This window comes from Syngnathus acus, chromosome 10, assembly GCF_901709675.1.
Source record: "Syngnathus acus chromosome 10, fSynAcu1.2, whole genome shotgun sequence".
Lineage (NCBI taxonomy): Eukaryota > Metazoa > Chordata > Actinopteri > Syngnathiformes > Syngnathidae > Syngnathus > Syngnathus acus.
Window position 1 is genome coordinate 2,307,962 of NC_051095.1, and position 25,596 is coordinate 2,333,557.

At 44.2% G+C, this 25,596-nt stretch overlaps 2 protein-coding genes across 11 annotated transcripts in view; both read right to left on the reverse strand.

Moving 5' to 3' along the window:
* LOC119129646 (C-type mannose receptor 2-like) overlaps positions 1-25,596 on the reverse strand; it is a 902,042-nt gene that overhangs the window by 419,089 nt on the left and 457,357 nt on the right. The window lies entirely within an intron of this gene.
* LOC119128075 (neurexin-2-like) overlaps positions 1-25,596 on the reverse strand; it is a 250,844-nt gene that overhangs the window by 72,804 nt on the left and 152,444 nt on the right. For all 10 annotated transcript variants that reach the window (XM_037260157.1, XM_037260160.1, XM_037260158.1 and 7 more), the window contains 5 exons: positions 24,390-24,509; positions 23,275-23,656; positions 22,555-22,745; positions 17,964-18,137; positions 16,038-16,157 (listed from right to left, as the gene is read on the reverse strand). In XM_037260157.1, coding sequence (XP_037116052.1) covers positions 16,038-16,157; positions 17,964-18,137; positions 22,555-22,745; positions 23,275-23,656; positions 24,390-24,509 — 987 coding nt within the window. The remainder of the gene's footprint in view (positions 1-16,037; positions 16,158-17,963; positions 18,138-22,554; positions 22,746-23,274; positions 23,657-24,389; positions 24,510-25,596) is intronic.

Below are 25,596 nucleotides of genomic sequence, written 5' to 3' on the forward strand. Positions count from 1 at the left end.
GAACTTTTTTAATTTCCCGGGAAGTAGTCCTTTCTGAAATTGCTAGGAAGATATGTAGCTTGTCACTGCGGAATATTTGTGAACTCTTTATGTGTAGTTTTGTAAAAAAATAAATAAATAAAAAGCGCATAATCAGGCAGAGCTGGTAAATAAAAATTCCTCTTCACATCATCTAACCTCTTTGCTGGAAAATAAAAACCTCCAAATGCCAACAAGTCGTCAATGGATACGAGCCTTTCATTGCTTCCCACTTCCTTGATTATTGCCGCTTGATCCCGGCGCCAACCCGAGACCGGTGAACCGAGAGCTCCCTCCTCATCGGGCAGACAGCGAAATCTGACTAAGCAGATACTTCCTCGAATGAATTATTCAGTGCAGAAGGAGAATACTGTGATTCACAGTCATAATAGGAGGTCCTGAAATGGCACACGGCGCAGCCTTATCTATATTTTAGAACTCTCATGGCCCTCTCATGCAAGAAAGCGCTGATGGGAAAAGCCCACGCCACGGAAAAACGTCTCAGTTTTTAACTCCAAAGCTAAAGTTCCTCTTGTCGGTCCCGACGGGGAGATTCATCTAATATGGAAATGACGGAAGGTGAGGAATGTCACGGGTTTCTCTCTCAAGAAAAATTACATCGGAAGCTTCTTGAGTGGAAGAGGAGAAGCGACTCTCGAGTGTAGCTTGCAAGTGGCGGCGACTATTGTCGAAGTGATACATCAGAAAGCAAAAGCTCGTCTTTTCCACCCACACGGCAAACACTCTCGGGCCTGTTAGCGTCTTCGCCCGCTCTCTCTCTCATTGCGCAGGAAGACCAAATTGTCGCCGAGAGGTTTGTGGGAACAAGAGGGAACAAGATGTTGTCGCCGTCTGAGTGCCATCTTCCGCTCTGCAACTTTGCCCGCTTGTTCGCGGATAATTGTCGTACGCAGCCCACCGGTCGTAACGAGCCAGAAAAGTTTGGGTATATTTGCGGGAATACTGAGTGGGCACAATAACAATAGCCGGGGGACAATGTTTTATTTTTTTTTGCCTATATGGGGAATTTAGAATAACCATCTTTTTTTTTTTTTTTTTGCACAACGGACTTGCTCATTAAAGTGTTTTTATTTAGGGTTGGGGGGGCGGGGCTAATGAATTGCTATAACAATAAATGTAACATAAGGCTTTAATGCGGTCATCATAGTAACTCAATCATGTGACAAAGATAAAGTGCATGAACGAGCAACAACAACAAAAAAAAAACCTAAAGACACGTAGGAATAACAATAAATGTAAAGGCGCATTTTTGCATGACTACTTTAGCAGCGTGCTCCCAAAATGCGCCAACAAAAGGGAGCACACAACTAATATAAAGTTCATGAAAATATACAACTCGCCATAACAATAAATCAACAGCCGCTCGCTGCAGAGCTGGCCTTGCGCGTGGTGGTCTCTTATTTATTTATTTTTTTCCCACCCCATTTTGTCGGTTTAACATTCGCGCGACGACGAAATTAGCGTAGCATCTCGGCCAGCCATTTGGGAGCCCTAGAGGATGCAGTCGAAGACAATGCGGCATCGGCGTCGGGAGGGTGCCGGTGGTGCGCAGCGGCGTTTCCATGGTTACTACGCAGGGAGCATTTTGTCTGCCAGTCTATTCAGTGAGATTCAATCAGGTTTTGCCGCCACCGCCGCCGCCGCTCTCAGCCAGAAATGATTGTTTGTGATTAATACCTACGACTGCAGATGTGATCTGCGTTCCTCTTTAGCAACCTTCCAAAAGGCGCGCGACTTAATTTGTCTTTGAGGCTTTGACCATTAGTCCGACGTAGTACATGTTGCCAGCTAATAGGGATTGATTCATGTGAAGTCATTATCTCCGTGAGCCAGTTTAAGATTTGGGGGGGGGGGGTCTGTTAGGTCAAAAATTGTGAATTTACGTGTGTTATTAAAATTCACAACAGCGGAGATAGTGCTCCTATCGCTCTCAGAGGTCATAATGAAATGGATCCAAATGGACTTTGACGGCAGTCTCACAATCGCAATCCATTGCGGTTTCATCCGCACTTTGATACACGTTGGATCCAGTCACGGTTCTGATCACTGGACTTCTCAAAATCCCAATTATGAGATCCATCATTTTATGAACGGGCTACATAAAAGGGGGACCGAGGAGAATGACTGATTTCAGTAGCGATTAATCGTATTCAATATCGTACTCTTGCAATTTTCTGTGATTAATTCTACAAAACTACCAAATCAAGTTAAGGTTTGTGATGTCATTTGATTTTTTTCCAAATAGACTAGAATTAAGGTAAAGCTTCATTCTGACATTTAAATTCTGGCGTGTTTTAATGCCAATTTTACTCCGCCCCTTCCTTGTTTGGAGAAGGGGGGGTGGGGGAGTTCGGTGATGATTGCAGTGACTAACATTGGAAGGGCGGATTTTCAACTGCGGGCTTGTGATAGCCATTTTGACTTTTGCGATGAAGAGCTTTGAGCAAACTTGGCTCGAAAATAAACAACGCGCGTAAAGTACCGGACAGCACTAAAATGATCAGCGGGTAAATAATGAGACACGTTTCGTAACAGCACTTTCAAACATTTTACAGCCAGCTTAGTGGAAGACTAAAAAGTCGGTGTAATTATAAAACCTTTAGAAATGTGGGATCTAGGAAAGCCCCCCCCGCCCCTCACAGACACACAAGCCAGCTGCTGAGGTTGCTAGGCAACAGGAGCAGAGCTTCGGACTGACCATCTTGCTCACCCCAGCTTGCTTTGACCGACCCTGACCAGAAGGAAAGACACAAGAGTCAAAACCTTCCAATGACACGGGCGGCGAAGCTTAGCGCAGCTTTTGCGAGGCAGACGCCCGATTTGTATTCCAAAAGAAAAGCAAAAGCTCGCGTCATTACACCGAGGCGGCGGCGCAGCTGCTATCACTCTCAGAGTGTTCATAACACTTCAGAGTGACAATTCTTCAATGACAGCCAGGTGCTGACATTGATTGAAGAGCTGTTAGCGTCTAAATAAATCCCATTAGCCATCCCGCGCATGACTCCGCCACTGACAAACATGTGACGGCAACACGAGATCCGAGGCAGACGGGAGGAGACGCTAACTGACAGGAAATGTAAGCTAGTCGCTATTTTTTTTGGGGGGATATTTTAAAATGGAAAATCAAACACCTAACCCTTTTATCAGTACATCAGGGAGAAGAAGATGAGCAGCGTTTCGGAAGCTAGCATAATGAGCCCATATTAGCCTCACTTCGGGGCACAATCAGCTAAATAGCGGCACATCTCCAAGACGCCGTTCCAACACGGAATGGCAACGACTGCGGAATGGCTGAGCGACGGCCTCCGAGGGTCAACGATTGCTGACGCGCGGGAAAAGTACCGTCGCATTAAAACGGATGCGGCTCGCCAGCTAGCGGGGCCAACTTATTATTTAGCCATTGATGGCGGGAGGGAAATCATTGGAAAACAAACAGTCGTGCTGAGAAGCTATTAGAGGATGGCAAGAGAAATTTGAATGTTTGAGTAAAATAGAGCGGGCCGCTTGCATAACGGTCGGCGGGCGAGCTATTTCGTGATAATGTTCTCAAATTTTTCCATCTTACTGCCGCGTCAGCCGTCAGCGATCGAGTTCATTGCGGTGTCGACACCAAAAAGAGATGATTAAAAACCAAGATGGCACTCTCGGAGCCGGAGGCTCTTCCGGGCTTAAGGCAGAGATTTATGATGTTGACATCCGACTCGGTTTATGCCCTCGGTCACGTAGGAGTAAGTGGAAAAAGTTTCCGTGATAATGCCGTACATAACCAAATGGAAAGCTCTCGGGCAGTCAAAAGAGGGATTTGGAAGATCTTAACTCGGAACAACTTCATGAGAGAGCGTTGCCTTCAGTCAAACTGTCGCACAATTGATTGTGCGTGGAAACGGGGGGAAAAAAAATCTATCAATTTTTGGCATGGAGTTAACACCCATTTTTTTTTGTAGATACTGACTTTTGTTCGTAAAAAAAAAAAATGCGGAAAGAAGAAGGGGCAAATTGACTAGCACCTCAGCCCCCAACCTCCCTTCAAAGGAATAATCGCAGGCAAGTCAAAGTCAGTCAAGCCGGAGCCTCGCTTATGACTAATGAAGTCATTACAGGAAGCCGTGGGAAAGGAAGATCCAGTTGGGCTTCTGCCAGCGAGCATCGACTCCTAATTTGTATCTCGGCGTATCAGTGACGGCGGGGACACGGCTCACGGCGGAACCCGTGAGCCCGTCGAGCCGTGACGGGCCGCTGAATGCTCGACAGAGTCCCCGCGCGAGGCTCTTCGGGCTGTTTTTGGAGTGAGCAAAATTCAAAAATAAAAAAGGCCTCGGCTGAATTGGTTTCACCGCAAGACTGAGTTCTGCCGTGGCGGCGCAGCAGCCAGGTGTGAATGGATACTCGGACTCTCCGCCGTCATTTATCAAGCTGAGACGCTTTTGCCTCAACAAATTGACGGGCCAAACGGACGGGATCGTGCTGGGATGACGAATAAGTGAAAACAAGCGGGGACCGCGCCCGCTGACATGCTCCAAACGCGTTGATCCGAAAGTAAAGCCGTGAAGGGAGGTCAAGGAATCTTTGGGAGTGCTGATATTCCATCTGAAAACATCACGGTGCCAGATAAGAAAAGTAAACACATGCTAAATCTCTTCAACCTCAAGAAGCCTGGAGAACCTCGTCTTGGAAACCTGACTCTGTAAATTTTGTGATGGCGGATAGCGGCCACTCTATTTGTGTATCATGTTCCGATCGGAAAATGTTGGCCTGGTGGGGTGCCATCGATCCAAATCAGACCAGGTAAAATCGGAGGATAGGGGGCGGAGAGCTTTGTGACCAGAAGTTGTAAAACATCTCAGGAACGTATATATTTATGGGGAAGAAGCACGTGCAGTGTTTTTTCTTTTTTATAAGAATGCATTCCAGATCCTTTTTTCGAAGTAATTTCCAGAAAAACTCACGAACTTTAACAAAGGGTGACTTGAGCCCAAACGGCAACCATGAATGCGAAAGGCAAACACCGAGCCATTTAGTTGCACGTCGCGTCGCCGGATTTTGTTAGTATTCCATCCGTGTGAGGAATAAAAGAATTGCGAATGCAGCGGGGGGGGGGAATGTGCAACGTCTTCTTTCAACTGCGCGCAAATTGTCGAGTGCCCTCGCGTTCGCGGCGTCTCCTTCTCTCACGCTCGTCTTGTTTACTCTCTGACAGCCTAATTGGCATGCAATCAATGCCTTACCTGCGCCTCCACAACATACAAAGCCCCGGGAAAAATGAGCAGCGATCCAAGAACCCATTCGGAATCATCAGCTCACGACGGATGACAATTAGATCCCGTCGGTTCTGGGAATGTTGTGTTGGCATGTCCGAGGTTGGGAGGAAAATATGTTTTTGTGAATTGCAATGAAGCTCAAGTGCAGGGCAGATTCTGCAAACCCTGAATCGTGTTTGCATTGTATCTTTTCCGACCAATACGATTTCGAGAATGAAAGGAACAAAGTCCGGCTTTGTGATCACAAAGCTTGCATTTAAAATACACCTACCAATCAAACAGTCGCAGATTCCTGGACCCGAACCCATCAAGGTGCCGGGCCGTGACCGAGTGACGGATCAGCTAAGTAATGGGTGATTAGCGGGGCTCGGCCTGCTGTTGCCTGGGGGCGGATTGTGGGAACGCTGCAGCGGTACGTGCTTGTTGCCTAGTTAGCCTTCCAGCCAGCAACTGTCAGTATTTTATCTGACTGTTAATTACTCGTTACATGTCACTCTTTGGATGATAAAATGGCACAGAGGGGGTAATTGGGATTTTATTGGATCCCAAGTTCCATCTCCAGGGAGGGAGAGAGGTAAAATGGCATATCGTGCAGCAGAAGGAAGAAAGCACGTAACGATAAGATGAACGGAAGGGTCAAGACAAACCAAACAGTTTAATTAGGCAACGTGGTCCCATTACTTGTGTTTATGAAATGACTTTCGGGAGTTACTTCTGGGCGCAGAGAGCTCCGACTTACTTTCTGTTTTATTTATCTGATGCGATCGGACTTTTATCCGCCTCTAATTTACGATGCTTCATCTACAACCGCAAGGAGCTATCGTTTTTTCCCCCCCCAGCATTCCCTCGGCAAACAATGAGGGAAATGAAGAAAGACAAGGGCGAGCATGAATTAAAAAAAATTTATATATATATATATATATATATATATATATATATATATATATAATGTATTTATTTATTATTTATATTTGTTTATATTTAGATTTTAATATATTTTTTAAAAATAGACGAAATAAATAACAAAATAAAACAAATTTTATATACATATATATTAGACTCTATTTATGAAAATACAATTTTGTCCATGAATATTATTGCAAAATCGCAGTCGTAGTGGTAGTTGTCGTCATTATCCTAACGATATATTATTGTGTTTTATGTTCCATCTCACGAACAGTACTTGGCTTCAGCTACGCTTGTTTTTCAACGCCCTCAATAAATTAATCGAGTTGAGTAAATACGTGAAAGGCAGCATTAAGAGCGCGGCTGCATGGTCGAGACGGTAAAACAGAAAAACGCCCGCCTCTTGACACGTTCAAATGAGTGTGACGAGCTTCGGTAATTACTCTCCTCCGCTGTAGTTTTGTCAGCAGTCTTTTGTTGCCCCTAACTCTTGATTGTTTATCTAATTTAATGGGACAAAGTCATTTCACATTTGTAACCGTATCAAAAAGCAATTAGAGTGTGACGAGAAGCCGCTGAACAATGTCGGCCATCAATCACGGCTGAGGAAAAAAAGGCACGAAAAGAGCAACGAGGACATTTTTGCTTGCTTATTTCCCTGATGTGCTGCTCAGATGAACATGTCATCAAGGTAACATTTGTAAAAAGTATTGAATATATTGCTAATTATCCATCTTATTTACCAATTGAAAGTGGCGTTATTATGATGATTATGACGATGAGCGCAAAGAGCAGCGCCCAAGGTGTCATTTTTATTTTCCATCGACTTTCCTTTCACGCAATCAAGATGAATGTGCGCCCACGCCGGCAACGTCTGAAAATTTAATTCATGTGCATGTAAGTGATTGATGCCTTCCACCTTGGGCACGTATTGACAAGCGCATAAAACGGCGGGGACGGTGATTTGGGCCATTATGACACACACGACTGGAGCTACTTGGACCCCAAAAAAATATATAATAAGATGGGCTTCAAACGAGCCGCGTTGCATTTTCAAAAATGCAACACTTAACTTTGAAGCAACGACGACCCGAGGCTATTTTGGATCGATTTGAGAGGCAGGACACCGTGAAGAGCGCATCAAGCGCCTCTCTATCTGCCTGCCCCGTCTGACATTTTCTCAGGTTAGGGCATGTATCAACACTCTATTTCCCTCTTTTTCTCTCTGCTATGCTTCCATCTTCTCTGTCTAGCATGTTATTGTACAGGCCATCACCAGGAGGGAAGGGGGGTGGATGCCTCGGTGTCCTCTCAACATGGTGACACTCCGAAACTGCTTCTTTGAGATTCCAGGCACGGAAATATCGGCGTGTAGGGACGGGAGGGCAGGGAGCAGGTAGCCTGGGATTTACCCTGAGGGATTTCGGCCAGATCCGAGCTTTATGATGCGAAGGGGAAATGATAGATCCCGAAACATGAGGGTGGAGGTGCCCATGCAGCCTCCCTCCCCCTGCCGTGCTTCTGAACCTCGAGTTCCAGCATCTTGTCTCCTGGATGGTGAGCTTCATGGGAAGTGGCAAAGGCGGCCATGCATTTTAAAATGCTGTCTCTTTTTTTCAGATCGCTAACTAGCTAGCTATAGCTTTAGCGATAGATAGATCAGATGGCTAGGATGGCTAGGATGGATGGATGGGATGGGATGGATGGGATGGAATGGATGGATGAAGATAGATAGATAGATAGATAGATAGATAGATAGATAGATAGATAGATAGATAGATAGATAGATAGATAGATAGATAGATAGATAGATAGATAGATAGATAGATAGATAGATAGATAGATAGATACTTTATTGATCACCGGGGAGGATATTATTCTTCCTCACCTTCCTTCATTTTTTTGGGGGGGGTCCAAACACAAAGACGGAAAAGTGACGGCTCTAAACGGAACTGGCACAAGCCAGCGAGATGAAGTGAAGCAGCGCCAAGCACCGCGGCTCTCTCGGCAGGCTTATTTATTATTCATATTTATTTATATGATATTGACGGGCAGCCATCTTGAGATTCTCTTTCAGGTTCAAGTTTCGCAGCTGGCCGTCTTCATCTGGAGCTGGAGCTCCAAACGTATTTTTGTAGCTCGGATTACCAATTTCGCTGTGCGCCAATGCTAATGTCTGTGCCATTAGAGCGGCTGTAAAGTGTTTTTAAAGCATGCCCATTATTCATGCTATAGCCGTTGGTCACTTTGGCTTCCCTGGACAGCGGCTCGGCCGTCCACCGTGAATGCGTACAATCAATATGCACCGGTTACTTTTTCTTCAGATGACGCAATTCGCCGTCTCCACATGGGTTTGACTTTCCCAAGTCGCTCGTTCCTCTATCGCCGCACCCCCTACGATTTTCTCCTTCTTCATAAACAAACAGCCCGCGTGAGCTAAAGCAACCGAAGCCTATGACTAGCAGTCGCCTTTAAGCCTGTGATGAATAATTGAAAGGATTTTTGCCAGGCAGGCATTGGCATCCCGCTGCCACTTAACTGCCTCCAGGACTGATTGCCACACACAAATAAAGCCTCCCGGGAAGTTTCAAAATGTTTTCACATACCATAGTAAAATATGCAACAATTAAATAAGTATAGACGCAAAAGTGGAGACAAGCTTTGCGGGTTGTAAATTCCCTCTTGGTTTTGTAATTGGAGCTGAAGTGCTGGACTTTTCGTTCAAGGTACCACCGAAGGGTCCGAAGGGGTTCAACAATGTCACCTTAACGCTCGACGACTTCATTCATAGACTTAAAAACATAATTGCGCATTTCTTTCAGGTGCAGCTGTCTTCATTTTCACGGGCAAAGATTTACATGAGTAAAAGGTGCATATTGAAGCAGTCCATCTGGTAATGTTTATTAATGTTGTCTTATGTTCTTATTCTTATCAACTGTACTATTTGGATCGAAAGGTGCACTTAAGATACTTTACATGTTTGCCACACCAACTTCAGAATGTTTGAAATTTGCTTGAAAATGACCTTCAACTTATTCAACCTTTTTTGAAATGCATGAAATTTAGTTTGAATGCACATTTTTAGTACAACAAAACCAAGCAAAGACTACTTTGTGTTCGATCTGAGCCTACCATAAAACCACTAATTCCATCAAATAAACGCTCTGTACGATTTACAAGAAACAATTTTCATTTATTCATTTGAATAGGGAATAATAATGAATAATGAATATCAGAATAAAACCCATTAGTAAATATGTCAGATTATAGCTACAAAGTCCCTAGGCAGGTAAATACATAAAATATAATATTCATTTAAAATTTTAATACTTCACAAAGATAATGCATCCTCTAGCCTGGTGTGCCTTGTATATAAAAAAAAATATTAAAAGAAAATAATACCATAAATCTAAAGGTTTGAAAAATGTCGTACTCAAAATAATTAACAAAATATGCTTGTGAAATTATGCACAGCAACAGGCGGGACCTGCGTCAGCTGGTCCATGTGCTTTCAAGGACTAAGGTCCCCAATTAGTGAGGTGAAATAAGAAAGTGTGTACAAGTGGAATATGTAGAATATATGAACAGTCGTGACTCTGCTGTGGGCTGAAAACAGCGTGAATATCTTTTAAGAGCAATATACGTGAGGCAACTTTTTTTCCCTTCCTTATTTGGTCCTTGAGGGCCTAAATACCGTTAATGAAGAGCAAAGGGAAAAGCCGGACTCACCCCATTTTCTTCCTTCTCAAAGGTTTTCTTAGTAAACGTCAAGCGAGTGGTTGCACAAGGCGCTCTCGCCGACGGATCTTCGTCTCCCTTGCAAGATGTCTCAATTAACGCTTTTTTTTTTTTTTAATGCAGCAGACAATCCCTAGCGTGTCAAAACTTCAAAAGGAGACGCTCCCTTCCAAAGGACGTCTCGTCTTTGTCTTCCCTCCTTTTCGTTGCCTTCCAACCAGATTGCAAGTATGGCCTCGCAATTGTTTTCACCGGCCTCAAATTAAAAGTCGGTTACTTGCGGCCAACTCAGATGAGATGAAGGCAGCCTTGTTTCATTACAACTTTATTGTCGAATTGATCCGAGCCGCGGCGGCCGTCGATGCGAAGCCAACACACACCAAACACGAGTCGGAAAAATTCTCAAGAAAGGCGCTTTTCTCTCAATTGAAGACAAGGACAAATTTAACATTTGAAACGAATCCAGTTTGAAGTGACCTTCACGAAAACTCACTTACATGTAACAGACAACTCCGACTGTTGCAGTCCACCAATATAAACTTGACATTCTAATAAGATAACAAATCGATTGTTAATCAGTCCAGATCAAACCAAGATGGAAATCATTTTCCAACAAACACACCACTGGAGCCTACATGCTCTTTAGGGGGTGACGGTCCCCATTAGATAGACCAAACAAGAATTTGTGTACAAGTGGAATACGTAGAGCAGGTGTCAAGCTTATTTTTGTCGCAGGCCGCGTTGTAGTCATAGTTTCCTTTGGACCCAAATAAATGTATGAACGCCCATATTATATATATATATATATATATAGTATAAGCTACAAAACAAACTGACAAATAACTTTTTTTCAAATCAGACTACTAAAAACTGTTCAAATATTTTAAAAAAGATGATTTTTAAAAGTGAAGACAATTTGCAATCTGACATGAATTTGATGCACAAATTGTCTTTTAGGGCCACATAAAATGATGTGGCGGGCCGTATCTGGCCCCCGGGCTTTGACTTTGACACCACCGGTGTCACGGTGAGGCAGAGGAAGAATATATGAACACTTGTGACTCTCCTGAAAACAATTAAGACAATTAAATATGAAGATATTCAATCCCTTTGAGACGTCATCACAAGCAAGCGACGCGACCCCCTTCCCTTCTCGTCCTCCCACACGCTTGCGACACACATGCTGATCAAAAGTGAAAAGCTAATGAGACGGAAGTGAAGCCGCCACCCCGCAAGAAGACAAGAGCCAGGGACACAATGGGACGATTGATCAAGCAGAGGGCGGTGAGGCTGCCGATACCGGCGCCTCTCCTGGGAGCGTCGTGACAGAAAACACGGAAAGCAATATTAATTATGCACACATTTTGTTTTCAGTCTAAGCACGCGGAGTCCCTAAACATGTGTTCCTATGATATTTAAAATGTGCATGCCGATTCATCAAACCTAAAAAAATTCTCCTTCCTTTCGGCCTGGCTAATTTCCCAAAATGCCGTGACTACTAACGTTAACGACACAAGCGTGAAATGAAACTAATAAAAAAAATGCTGAGGGAATATAAAGCCAGTCGGGCTCGTGTTAATTAGTGGAACATGCGAACATGGTGAAGCAGCGTTTGGCTGTTATGCCGCACGCAAACATTGGACATTCTATTATTAATTTTAGTCATCTACATTTATATACCCTACTTTTAAAACTCTTTTGCTTATTTAAATGTTGTACTTTTACTTATGTGAAGCACATTAAGTAACGAAATGCACTCCATAGATAAATCGGCCCCGTCTTACGATCTCATCAGAGTAGCCGCGTTTTGATTGCAGCATTCCCCTTCTCCCTTCAGGATGTGCGACATGACTGGCAAAATTCATTAATCAAACGTGCATGGGGAAAGGCACTCAAATATAATATAATACAGTCATAAAATGCAGCATATAAAAGAAAAGCCGTCTCCCTGTTGTGTTAGAGTGGAAGTGCTTTGGGGGTGGAGAAGAAGTCTGCCCTGACTTTTATGTTACAGTCGAACGTTCCTATAATGGATGAGGAAGAAAGTCTTCCACAGATACTCGAATGCATGTAGCATGTCAATCGTTAGCAAAGAAAAAAGCTATTTGTTATTCTTCGAGGCTGAGGGGTACGTTCCTTCGCGGGGGTTAGGCGTGCGTTCACGGTCATGACACTATTATTTATTGATTTGATCTATTTAATTATTAATAACATATTTAATTTAATCAGATCTCTTCCTCTCTTTTGTTATTGTTTTTGTTGTGCCCAATGTTTATGTTGTCTATTTATTTATGTATGTTTATTTTTATATGGTTTATGTATTTGTGTATTTATTTATGTATTCAACTGCTGGCCTCTAAATTTCAATAAATCTAAATAATAATAAATCCATCCATCCATCCGTCCGTTCAGCTATCTATCTATGTATGTCGCATATCTATGTTGTATCTATGTATATTTGCTAAGGGTTGTTTCCAAACCCATACTGTGCCCCTCCCTTATAGGAGCACATCTCTCCCACCCCTTTTCTAATTTTCTTTCGATTCTGGTTCCAAAAGGTCAAAATTACCAACTGAATAGATCCAAACCATACCCCGCTGCAGTGAAAGGGGCGGAGCCGGACAAACTGCAGTCTGCTGATTGGTGGATAAAAACGGGAAGATGAGCAGCAGCAAGTCCCACCTCGTTTACCGTGTCACGCTCCTACACCGAGGATAAGGTTGTATAATTCGTCTGTGAGACTTAAGCCCAATAAAAGCCTTCCGAGGACACTCGAATCACCACAAGGACGAAACGCGCAAAATTCCACGCAGGGCTTTGCTAGAGGAATCTATTAGAACGACTCCGCGATGGGGAATGAAAGATTATCGCCCTCTTGGAAAGCCGCCATTTATCACCTCATTGGCCTCCGTGTTCACGCCCGCCTCGGCGCCGCCGTGCTCATGCTACGGAAAATCCATTACTGGTCTCGCTCGGCACAAGAGGCAAGATAGTTATAACAAGCAGGAAATATAGGGAGGCTTGTGATTCCGTGCAGACGGAAATGGCCCTAAATATGAATATTTTCTACTAATTACTGTGAATCGTTTGCATTTTTTTTTTTACATTCACATGAGATCTCAAAACGTGAATCTCATTCTCAGCCATACAGATTTAATTTCTTTCTGCAAACCACGCTTAGAAAATGCCTGTTCTTTCGTGATAATGACTTTCTTTTTTAAAACGAGCTAATGGATAAATGTCTGAGTGTGGATATTTTCACCACCATTTCAAGTTTCTTGGTAACGCAATCAATTTTGGCATCTGGAAAGCGTCCAAGGCCACACTCAAGGGCGACGGAAAAGTCTGGGAGATGATTGGATTGCTTTGGAGAATCACTATCGATGCGTCAAGATTGTTCGTCGCTTATGAATGCGACGGAAAAGCTAACATTAGCTGAAATGAGCTAAAATGAGCTAAAATCTACTTAGGAATAAACAGGTGAGAAACTGTCAGCCATTTTCGGCTTGCCAAAGAAAACCCCCGATACCAACACTTCCTCCATTTTGTCTTCTTTCAGCACTCGCGAGAGAAATTACTACAGAGAATAGCAAAGAGCCAGAAGAGAACACGGTGACGTGGAGACTGCAAGATCGACTTTATCGGAATCTAAAGACCGATTCGACTGATAAGACACACCTGAGATATAATTCAAGCTTGATTATTTGACTCCTCTCCTCTCTTCCTCCCATTCCAAAATGGAGCCCAGGGCTTTCATGACGTTTGCATTTGTCTTGAGTGGTCTCAAAGCAATTACCGAGCCTTGTTAGTTGTCCTTTAATGCACTTTGTGGCTTAAAAGCCATCCCCCTTCTTTAATTAAACCCAAGAAGGCACCGCCGCTCTGGATCGACAGCGAAGCAGAAACTCATCAAGAGCAAAGCAAAAAGTTTCGGGCGGGTGAATTCCGAGCCTGTCGAAGATAAAAGGAGCGACTGGGAAGGGATTTTTGGGCTCAGTCAACATTTCCCTTTCCAGCCAACAGACGTGTCCTTTCTTTTGCGTGCTCAAGTGGATGCAAATTGCCAGATAGACGCCACCTCCTCAAAGTGCGCCTTCGTTGCTGCCCAACCGGTCGGCGTGCGAACGATAAAAGCATGCCAAGCAATTACGCGTGCACTCACGTCGGGTTGAGCCTAACGAGGCGGCCGGTAATTGCAGGGCCGCCTGGAAAACGGTGGCGAAGACGAAGTTGGAGGCGGGAGCATCGCTCGTCGGAGAACGCGCGGGAGAGCTCAGCTCGCCAACAAGACGTCTGATTTATTTTGCCATTTGAATGATCCGCTTTGAGAGCGTAACAGGCCGTCCTTGTCTGAATTGGTGTGCCTAATATTGTGACCGGCCAAATCAGCGAGGGCACGGAGATGGAAGGCGGCTACAAATATGGCCGACAGCTGACTTCACTAAATGCGTACTTGCCCTAGCAGACTCAAAGAGCTTTCGAAAAAACAAAACAAAATGGGGAATCACCCAAATGGTCTTTCCCCGTCTCCCTGGAGGCCCGCATCTCATCTTTGCTTCTTCTGGCTCACGGGAAAACGTAAAAGAGAATCAAAGGTGAGCGCATGCGCATCATTTCCGTTTTAAGTGGCTTCCAGAAGAATAAGACGCAACACCAAGGGGCTCACTTAGATAACTGCACATAGAAAAATGGATCACAGCAGGCCACTATTGAATAACAATGGCTTCGCCGCATGTGTGGAAAAAATCAAGACGTTCCTGATTTTTGCATATAGCGGCCATCGCATATACACTGAGCATTGATGACTGCATAAAGTCACAAAACTGCTGTTATTCCAATCAGATGAGTCAATTGCACTAATTTGCAACGCCGTGTTCTCTTCACGCAATAACCCGATAACAATAAATATTATCCCCTCATCGGTAAGAGCCCACGCTATCGTTGAGTTTTCGTAACATCGCTTGTATTTTTTGCTGTCTGTTGCCAAGACAACACTACAAATGAAAATCTGTTCTTAACAGCTGGATAAAGGTGAAGAAAAAATATGTATACTGTTCACGGTGTAATACAAACAAGGTACAAAGCAGAATTGTTGATTATTAAAACTGCGAACGGGATTCTTCTCTGCGGTATGCCGGATTTAGAAGACATTCATTTTGACTTAGAAAGGAGAAAGTCTTCATCTTAGCGCTCATCATTTTGGACAAGCGGAAGCTCGCTCGTATCCTGTGCAGGGAGGGAGCTTCTGTGATTTATTTGGGCAGCCCTGCTTCCCTGCTCATGAACGACCACAAGCTCGGCGTGCAACCAACACTCTTTATTAAGTCATAAAGCACAACTTCTGTGTTTGCCTGCAGTAAGACAGCCAGAAATATGATTTTAGGCGGAATGCGCAAATAAGTGTTTGATAAGCGACAAATAGAAGGAAAATAGAATTGAGCTCCGAAACGTTCCCCACGTAACGCCGCTTGTCAGCAAAGACAAAGATGACTCAGAATCATCTGATTTGCGCTCGCTCGCTCATAAATGTCACCACATTGAACATCCTACCTTGAGTTCCAGAGGACAAATCCTGGAGAGCGGGCCGACTCAGACACAATTTGTCATGAGTCAGCCGTCGCCAAGGACAAAAGGCCGATCGTTTGGCGGGCAAAGCAAAGAAGGCCAGGAAGAAGAAAGAGCCGGCAATAAAGAGAACAAAGCGATGGATTAACCCAGCTCCATTTTGGGGTCAAGTGGATGAAATATGCTTGTGAGCGATCCAAACTGGCAGGGTGGACGCCGAAAGACTCCAAAGCTGAGACGACCCCACGAAGAAGGAAAATGCGGAGTCTATCTAATACACACCTGAAAAATCGTGTGTGTGTGTGCATTTTCGCGAATGACGCGACTTACCTGGAAGGCCCTCACGGGTCTTTTAACTTCCTTTCCACTTGTGCTTAAACCATTCATGCTATAAATCAGAATGTCAACGTTGCCTGTGGATGTTTATCAGAACCTAGCAAAGCACTAGTGGTACTACACATTCCCTGCAAGGCATTGACACAAACACGCAAGAAAAGGGGAAAAAAAAAAAAAAAAAAGTGAGGGACTCACGGTCATTGCAAAATGAGCCTCCGTAGGACGTCATGCTGCAGTCGCAGTTGAAACCCTCCCATTGCTGGAGACAAACCCCTTGATGGTAGCAGGAGTCCTCCGTACAGGTGGTACTTGGTCCTGAAAAGGGAATTAATATATTAAAAAAAAAACTCTTCCATCTTCTCTACGCACACTCGTGGCTGACAATGAGGCGCTCTAAAGCGCTTACACAGATTCTCAAATCAACACAAAAGCGTGACCTTTCTCTGTGGACTCACTTTTTTTTTTTTCCGCCTCACAAAATCGTGCCCCAACACGAACGTTTGCTCTAAAAATAGAAGCTCGCTGGGCTGGGATTGTTGTGAAACTATCAGCATTAAAAAAAAAAAGACGACGCACGCACGTATGCGCATGCTTCAGTGCCAGAGTAATTGGCTAGCCAGTAGAACAGATATCATCCTGAAAATTCAATTAAAACACATCAATACATGATCCAGGAGATGTGTTCATGCGAGATACTTTATACTTCAAGGAAATTAGTTTCATTTTTTTTTTTAAACTGTGTGGCTGGCTAATTACTCGGCACACTAATAAAAGTTTCCCTTGGGGTGGTAATTAAACATTGTGTCATATTAAATGGAAGTGGGGGGGGGGGGGTGACTATTGATCAGCCACCCGAAAAGTCGCAGTGGTCCACATTTCGAGCACAACGTGGTAAATATAAATGTTTATGAAACACAAGGAGGAATAAACAAAATGGCTGTCCTGATAAAAATGGGCTGCTTTTATATGTACACTTATATATTTACATTTTTATACCTTTTTACTGATACACTTATATTTTTATACTTTTATATTAAAAGCCTGTTGATTTTGAACGGCAACTGACAAAAGATAATCTCATGTACTTTCAAAACCCCTTGATCAAGAACTGTGTAAAAGACTCGATGGCAAAGAGCATTTTAAGGGAAAGGTTTTCCGTGCACAAAGCCAGCCTGATCTCTTTTGTTTTACCTTTGGCTGGCAAAGAAACAAAGTCAAAAGAGGACAACGGTGTTTGCATAGTAAGAGATGCGTTATCTTTATCAAGGCACCGTGCAGCTTGAGCTGGACTCGCTCCACAGAGACGCACCGAATCTCGCCCAAGGCCAGTTTGTTGAAAAACAGCGGCTCAGCTCTCTGGCACTGCCGCCCATGCGTTGATATTAGCATTCGTTAGCATTTAGTGGCTAGTGGGAGTTAGCTTTGTGGAGTTTTTAGCTATGTATGAAGTCAAGTAAGGGCGATGTACTGTATACCTGTGGGCAGGTAATGAGAATGTCTGGCAGAAGTACCAACAGATAGAAGAAGAAAAAGGTTCGATCAGTGCCTCACTGTATCAGCCAGTGCGAACCTGGGGGAAATCAAGACTGCGCTCTTTGACGCTGAGTACGCCGTCGAGACGGGGTGGAGGCATAAAAAACGGGCTATTGCCAAAATCCAGCGAGATATCCCAGATTTGAACCGGCCCGACTCGATGGACACGTGCGGCTGGAGACTGCGACGGAGGAAGTATGAGCAAAAGCAGAGGTAAACACGCAGGAAATGCAAGATTAATGAGGCGAGCGGCGAGGGGGGCGGCGGCATGGCTGAGATTAGCTACTCGGAGAGATTCTTCGCTCATGCAGGTTTTATGGGGCAATAGAGGGGATTTACAGATGACAGGGGCTTAGACTGCAAAGGCTGCCCGCGGGTTGGGAGAGCATGGGCGTGGCCACGGGTGTATATCAGTAAATAACATCCACACAAGCGCTCACTGATGCCAGGCTCGGGGGATACGACTCGGGCAGGGGAAAAATAACATTTACTTGGAGTTAATCAGGATGGAATAGGACTGGGACGGTGATTTCGAACATATCAAATCACGCACGTCGTCTTTTATTTACGAAAAGGCAAGCCACTTACCTTCGCAGCCTCGATCCACCTGGCCCACCCTGTGGAGGGCATCTGCAATCATGTCGGGGAGTCTCCCGTTCAGGTCCACGGAGGCCAGGCAGCCCTGGTAGCCGTCCCGGGACGCAATTAGCTTGGGCAGATTACTGTACATGTTCTTGATCACGCCACCGATGTACAGCTCTCCTGCAAGACAAAGTACATCAACATATGCATAATTTGATACAAATTGAGATACATACATATTACATATATTATACATATATTTCTGACACGTTTCGTTGTCATGAAGCCATGCTGATTGCTAAGCTAACCTAAAATTGACACAGTTAGCATGTCATGTTTAAGATCAGAACCGTGCTTGGATCATTGAGTCAACTTTTTACAGAAGTCTGGCTGGGAAAAAAAATATATACGTATATATGATGAAGGCAGAAGAACCCGCCGAAACATGTCAGGTAAATACACCTAAAATAATTTGTTTGATATAGAAGAACCAGTGAAGTAAATATATATAGTATATATATATACCAGCTCAGTGGCCTAGTGGTAGAGTGTCCGCCCTGAGACTGGAAGGTTGTGGGTTCAAAACCCCGGCCGGGTCATACCAAAAACTATGAAAATGGGACCCATTGCCTCCCTGCTTGGCACTCAGCATTAAGGGTTGGAATTGGGGGGTTAGATCACCAACTGATTCCCGAGCGCGGCACCGCTGCTGCTCACTGCTCCCCTCTCCCCCAGGGGATGGATTAAAATCACACGGGGATGGGTTAAATGCAGAGGACAAATTTCACCACACCCAGGTGTGTGTGTGACGATCATTGGGACTTTAATCTTTAATCTTTAATATATATAAGTGTACATATATATATTTATATACACTACCGTTCAAAAGTTTGGGGTCACAAAATTGTTTGGGTGACCCCAAACTTTTGAACGGTAGTGTATATATTTATTTAGATAATTATTTATAGATTATATATATAATCTTCTGTGTAAAAAATCTTATAATATATATGTATACTTATATTCATAGATTTTTTATAATCTTATACAAATATAAGATATAATTTATAATATTTAATTCATAATATTTTATTATAATAATATTTACACTACCGTTCAAAAGTTTGGGGTCACCCAAACAATTTTGTGACCCCAAACTTTTGAACGGTAGTGTATAATATAGATATTATATATAGTATATATATATATATATATATATGTGTATGTATAAATTTGGTCAAGTCCTTCGAAATGCTAGCGGCAAAAAGCCCCATGCCAAACTTTCAACTTGCAGCCCCGAGGAAGCAATGAGCCAAAAGGTCAATTATACGCGGACTTTGTGTAATGGAATAAGTCAATGATGTTTGCAAACTTCTCTCCAGAATTAATGAGGACTTGACACTTCATGTTTCCCCGCCTGGGCCTTACAATCAATATAATGAATTCATTAGTCTGATAGAGTGATGCGGTAAACTCACAGCTGGGGGGGGGGGAACCATTTAGCAAATATGAAATTATCTGTATGGAGTTCATCTCCGAAGAGCAAACGGCGCGGGGCGCTTTGTTCCAGACGCCGCCGCTTGGCTGCACAAAGAGGAATTGGGCGAGGGAGAGCGAGCTGCAAAAAAAATCACTTTTGGCAAGCTGCTTTGGTCTTTTTTTGTCAATTGCGCAACAAATTCCTTCAAAGCATCGTTCACTTACATCTAAGGCCCTGTTAAACTCGAGGAAATTACTGGAGAGCAATACGGATTCTTGGGTTTGTTTTGAAATGAAGGTTGTTTACAAAGTTAATATTTCATCTGAGCGGACCAACTTTGTGCTCCACGGTAAGAACTGTGCGTTACAGTGATGAGTAACCACTTTCCCGAGTGTCCCGGTCTGACTCCGCTGTCCGAGCGGTGATGAATGCTCCTGCTGCGGAATAGCGCAGAGCCATCCAAAAGGCACGAGCAATTATAGCCGTGCAGGCGTCGCCAGAGACCGAACACCTCCGCGTCTCCATGGTTACCGTAATGACCTCTCATGGGCTAGAGGAGGGAGTCGGGAATGCTAAGATTCAGAGCTCAAATAGGCCACCTCGTCTAGAATCCTATAGAGTCTTTGAATGTGCTCGACGGGAATTGCAGTCATTGGTGATCGTTACTAATTTTATGGGAATGGGCAACTGTGGTTTGATCATTAAGTGATGACCTAATTCTTTACAAAGCAACACCAGAAATGGGAACAATTTGAGATCTATATATTCACCTACCCGAGTATTCAATGACCGTAACGCCACGACCACATTGCGTGTTTTGCATTAACTACCGTCTTTGCATTCCGGGGATTTTGCACGACTAATTGGTATCACGTCTTTAACATGTGTACAAAATGAGCAGAATAGAGAGTGGAAATTAGATTGGCTCCTAATAGCTATTGATCACTTTGCTGTTTGCATTCAGTGAGCAGGAAGCAGTTTAAGGTTTGGACAGCAGAGGAATCTTGCAGTTACTGCTAAATAATGATTCATGTCTTCTTGGTCAAGAGGGTTGAGGCATGTGGGGAGAGAGAAAAAAAATAATAAGAAGAAAGTTGGATGGCATGCGGTGCTTATTTTGACATTAGTCAATCAAGTGGCTGGAACAATGACACCGTGGCAGGTTTTGTAAACATCCATTTTGTCATATTAAAATGCGGCTCCGGTTCCAGATTATGTTCCCAGCTGGTGCAAGCAAGGCTGAATTTATTCCTCTATTCATTTTTCTTTTTATTATTATTTCATTTCCGCCCATTCAGCGTCATCGGAGGGTCAAAATCCCCTGCGGGCTGTTGTGTTAAAACAGCCTTCGTTCTGTAGCGGGAGAAAAAAAAACCATACCCTAAAGAAACTTAACTCATTCACTGCCAGCATAGTTAAAATGAACGTCTATGGCCGTCAATGGCAGTGAATGAGTTGATACAAGTGAAGGTTATTTATTCGAACTTTTCAGTGAGTCTTTGAAGGGCTTCAAAATGTGTGCGTCATAACACACTTTCATCAAGGTTAGTATTGTTAAGGAAAATTATAACTCATTCACAAAATAAAATAAAAATGAAATTTCAAAGAAAAAAAAAAAAGAAAACTAACTGGAACTCCATCTTATGTTTAGAAGACTAATGAGCATTAGTGAAAATATCCTTTTTATTTCCTATTTATTTCCGTAATGCTGCGAACAGAAGTAGGAAGGTTTGAGAACTTTTCATTCACTAAATAATCCATATTAAAAAAAAAAAACTATAACCAATGCTGAAACTAACAAATATTACACTACAATAAAGGATTTAAAAAATTAAAAAACAAACTTGCTCTAAAAGCGAATTACAGTCGAGTTATAAAAAAATAAATAAAAAAATCAACACAAAGTGCACTTTGCTTCTTTGGCCAGTCGTTTCCATTTACTTTGCGCTTGCCCATATTTGCCCGTCATAGTTGACCTTGTCGTCGCACATTTCACACTTCACACATTCCTCCACTCGATTCCTTTCCTACCACTTTTACAACCGGCATCGCGGCTCATTGGCGCTAAACCTCCCCCCGGTAGATATAAAGTAGACCATAACTAATTTTCGCCACGAGTCCACTAAAAAAAAAAAAAAAAAACTCCGTCTGAACAACGATAGTCACATGTGAAATTACACACACCGTCACGTTTGCCCTAATATGAAAACGGCCTCGTCTCGCCCGCTGATTAACGCCGTGTGAGATCAAACCGAAATTGACGGCAGCACGTGAAATGAACGCCCGCCCGGCGCATCGTCTCGTCCCCGCCCGCAAAGTCTGCCATGTCGGCTGGCTGGAGTTGAGACATTCATAGCATCTGACGGCAGGCGCTAATCCAGCTACGCGGCGTGCGATTTGTTTGGCCATTATCATGCAAATGCGTCGGGCGCTTTGACGGGGCTTCATTACAAAGCCTTCACCTCCGTCATTTGCGATAGCACGCCAGGTGCAAATTGAAGCGCTCTTCAAAAAGGAAATTATACACAGCTTGTATTACAGGCATGTAATGCGTATTTACTCAGCCAGATGTAAACAGTCTTCTGTTATTTATTCGATTTTCTTTGTAAATGAACGACTTATGTCATGCGTATGTTCGACACACGAGACTATCCGGTTATCTTTGGTGGCAGCGTTTTCTTCTTATAGCCTGTTATTCCTTTTTTTGCTGACAAAAAGATGGCTGGAAGCTTATTTTTGTTTTTATTTTGCAAGCAATGAGAAACCTGGGATCACTCACGCACTCATACAAAAAGACACACACACATACACACACACACGCACGTATACAGCGACTCTCTACCGGCAAGATAAAACTGGGAGAATTGTTTCTCTTCTTTTGATACACAGCATGCCAGGGAGATTGTGGGAATTGCTATATCTGTGTTTTATTCCCCAGACTGCCGAACGCAGTCAGCATATTTCTAAAGATGTACAAAAGCGGGAGGTAAATTACTAGAATATGCGTCGATACATTTGTCAAGAGGATTCCTCGCTCCAGCTGTGTTTATTCCGGAGTACACTTGTCTGCCATTACAGCGGAGGTTAATATCGTTATTTTTTTTTTTAATGGCTTACCTTTGAGGTCCAGGTTGCGGGCTCCGCTGGAGTGCTGCGTCACGGTGCGCGAGTCGATCTTGAGCGTGTGCACGTTATTAGCGTCCCGGGACACCACCACATTGTGCCACTGGTTGTCGTTGAGCGGCTTGTCCGAGTTGCCCTTCATTAGCGACGGGCCGTTGCCGAGGTCAAAGACGTAGTGGACGTACCTGGGGGAAGGGAGATGATGATGATGACAACGATGATGTGTGTGTGTGTGTGAAGTCTTCCAAATATAATCTCGCTGCCGTCCTCCGTGCCCCTTCACGCCACACCAATTTGTCTGGAGGTGCTTTAAGATGGATGACGCTTCAGTCTCAATGCCTAAAGGCTCCATATTTTCCATGTCACCCATTTGTTTGTCCTTCTTTTAAATTGCACATCAGCCGCTCTCACATGCGCTTTGGGGACTCAGCCTTGACATACAGCAAGTGTCATTCCGTCGCTCTCCGGCCGGCTGGAAATATTTCCGCCGGAGTAACATAACTTTGCGAGTGGCGGCTTTTCGCAGGCCTATTTTGGGCCGAGGCTATTTGGGCTGTTGCATTCATGACGACGCCAGCGCCAAATCCTCGCCTCTTTGTCTGCGTAACACGGCTAAATAGGGAACACGAGGAACTCAAAGCCTCTTCCCTGGTATCGTTCTAAAGAGCTTTTAGGGGGAGAACAGCTTCCTGCTGAATGCGTACGCACACTCACCCTTTGACCAGTTCCACCACGATGAAGTCGCTTCCATCGCCAGAGTTGAAGAGCATCAAGCCGTCGGGCGTGGTGGTTTTGAATTGGAAAAAAAGGTGCATGGAGGCGTAGGCCTGCAGCGTGGCCAGCGCCAAGTAGCTGCCTTTTGTCCGGAAGGTGACCGGGTCGGCGATGATGTGGCGCATGCCGAAGCGGGCGTTGAGCTCGCAGTAGGAGATGTCGCCGTTTTTGCACTGGTCCAGGTACGGCACGCCGTTGAAGGCCAGGCCCTGCAGGTGGCCGATGAAGTTGGACGGCACTACAGAGATGAAGCGGCGCTCCGTCATGATGCCCGTCTCGATGTTGTGGAACTCCAGACGCGTGTGCGCGCCGGTCATCTGGCCTACAATCGATAAACATCATTCATTAACAGAACGCAGATAATGCCGGCGCGTTGCTCCGCTTCGGGCGGCGTCTGGGGAAATATTGAGCTTCGTGTTATGCGACAAGAATTATACAAGTTCCATCGGGGTGAAAATTCAATATTGCTCAGAACAATATTTAGTTTCATTTGCGGGGAAGGAAATGAGACAAACACCGCAGAATGCATTGTGTTTATCGGTTCGCATTTAGTCAGATTAGCGGATTTTCCCACTACGAGATGCACGAAAAATCATAATTATTATTATCAGATGCGCTTTATGTATAGAAATTGCAGTTGAGGAAAGTTTTTATTTGCTGGAGTTAATGTGAAGCAATGCGTGGAAGAACTTGCCAAAAAAGACTTTTTCTTTGAGACTGCACCTAATAATCAAAAAATAATGGTATATAGAGCTGTGGCGGCACAGCAATTAAGTTTTTTTTTTTTGCCTCATAAAGCAGGCAGACCTTGACAGGGTCATCCATTGCTCGCGGACGCGCCGCGCCCTGTTCCGATCCCGTACGTTATTTTCTTCGAGTCTGTCCTTATCCTCTGCTTCAGTCCTTTGCCGAAGGCCACAATATGTGACTCGGCCTCATCTTTTCGACATTTCGTCCTTCCACTTGCTGTTTTGGTAGCGACTCTCCTACCGAGTTTCCGGGACCGATTCCAAATGAAACATTTGCTCGCGCCCTTTTGCAAACACGCAACCCACCTTCCACGGTGACGTTGTCGACGGAGAGCTGCAGGCTCTTGCCTCTTCGCACCACCTTCACCGTGTGCCACTCGTTATCGTTCAGCTTCTGGCCAGCAAACAGAGTCTCGGGTCCTTTGCCTGTGGATGAGTGATGGAGTGAAATTACGACATTGCAGGAATTGTGTGTGTGTGTGTAGGTGTGTGTCTGTGAGTGTGTGTTGCATCAACAAGCGGATGTTTTTTTTTTCCCTTTCTGGCACAGTCGGTGACAAAGGAAGTAGAGAAAACTCAGACAGGTTCACACCAGTTTTACAACATACATAGTGGAACATACCAATTTTGTTTTAAGGCAATTTATAACACACATAGTGAAACATGCCAATTAAAAAAAAGAAAATTGTGAAGCAAGATAAAAAAAAAAAGACTTTAAAATGATAAAAAACAAAATGGCCGCTACTTCATCTCGTATGTTTATGTCTCCATGTTTATATCTGCTACTCAAGGCCGACGAGGTGGCGCTCGAAAGTGGCTTTCACTTAATCGTTTCACCCATGACGGGAGTGAGAAACATCTCGACGTGCTCACGCGGATGATTTCAATGCAAGAAACCTTGAGCGACGTGCGTGCGCTCCACTGAACATATTGTCAAATAAATGTGGCAAAATTCCAAAAGGGGGCAGCCAGGCTGAGAGCAAAGATCACCGCTCGCCAACATGGAGGCGAGAAATTACAATGGCACTCAACAACACGAGCCCCGGGCACTACCTGGCGAGACGTCACCGGCCGAGTGACTCACGGCCACAAATGGCGGCAGCGGGAAGGCGACGACAACAACGGCGGCTACGTCGACATTTATTTGTCCTGGTCACTCAAGCATATGCGAGCAACATGTCGAGAGCGGAGGAGTCACAGCGGGGGAGGGCGCGAAGAGCCAAGTCAAAACGTTGACGTTTGCCCGGAGGGAGATGTTGATGCTGCTAAGCTAACAAGACAGTTTGGAGTTTAATCAAGAGCGTTCGACAGGCTAGAAAGAAGTTAGCTCTACAAGTGGCTAAAAGATATGCTACTTTTTAAATCCTTTTAACGTGTTGCTTTCCAGGATAGCGAGAAAGCTACGAGGCTTCTTGTGCACTCTTCCTATCCACGTTTTAAAAGGCGCCATTCTACAAATGATCATTAATATTAACGATGACAGCCTGTCATATTCAGTGAAATGGCCTCCGGG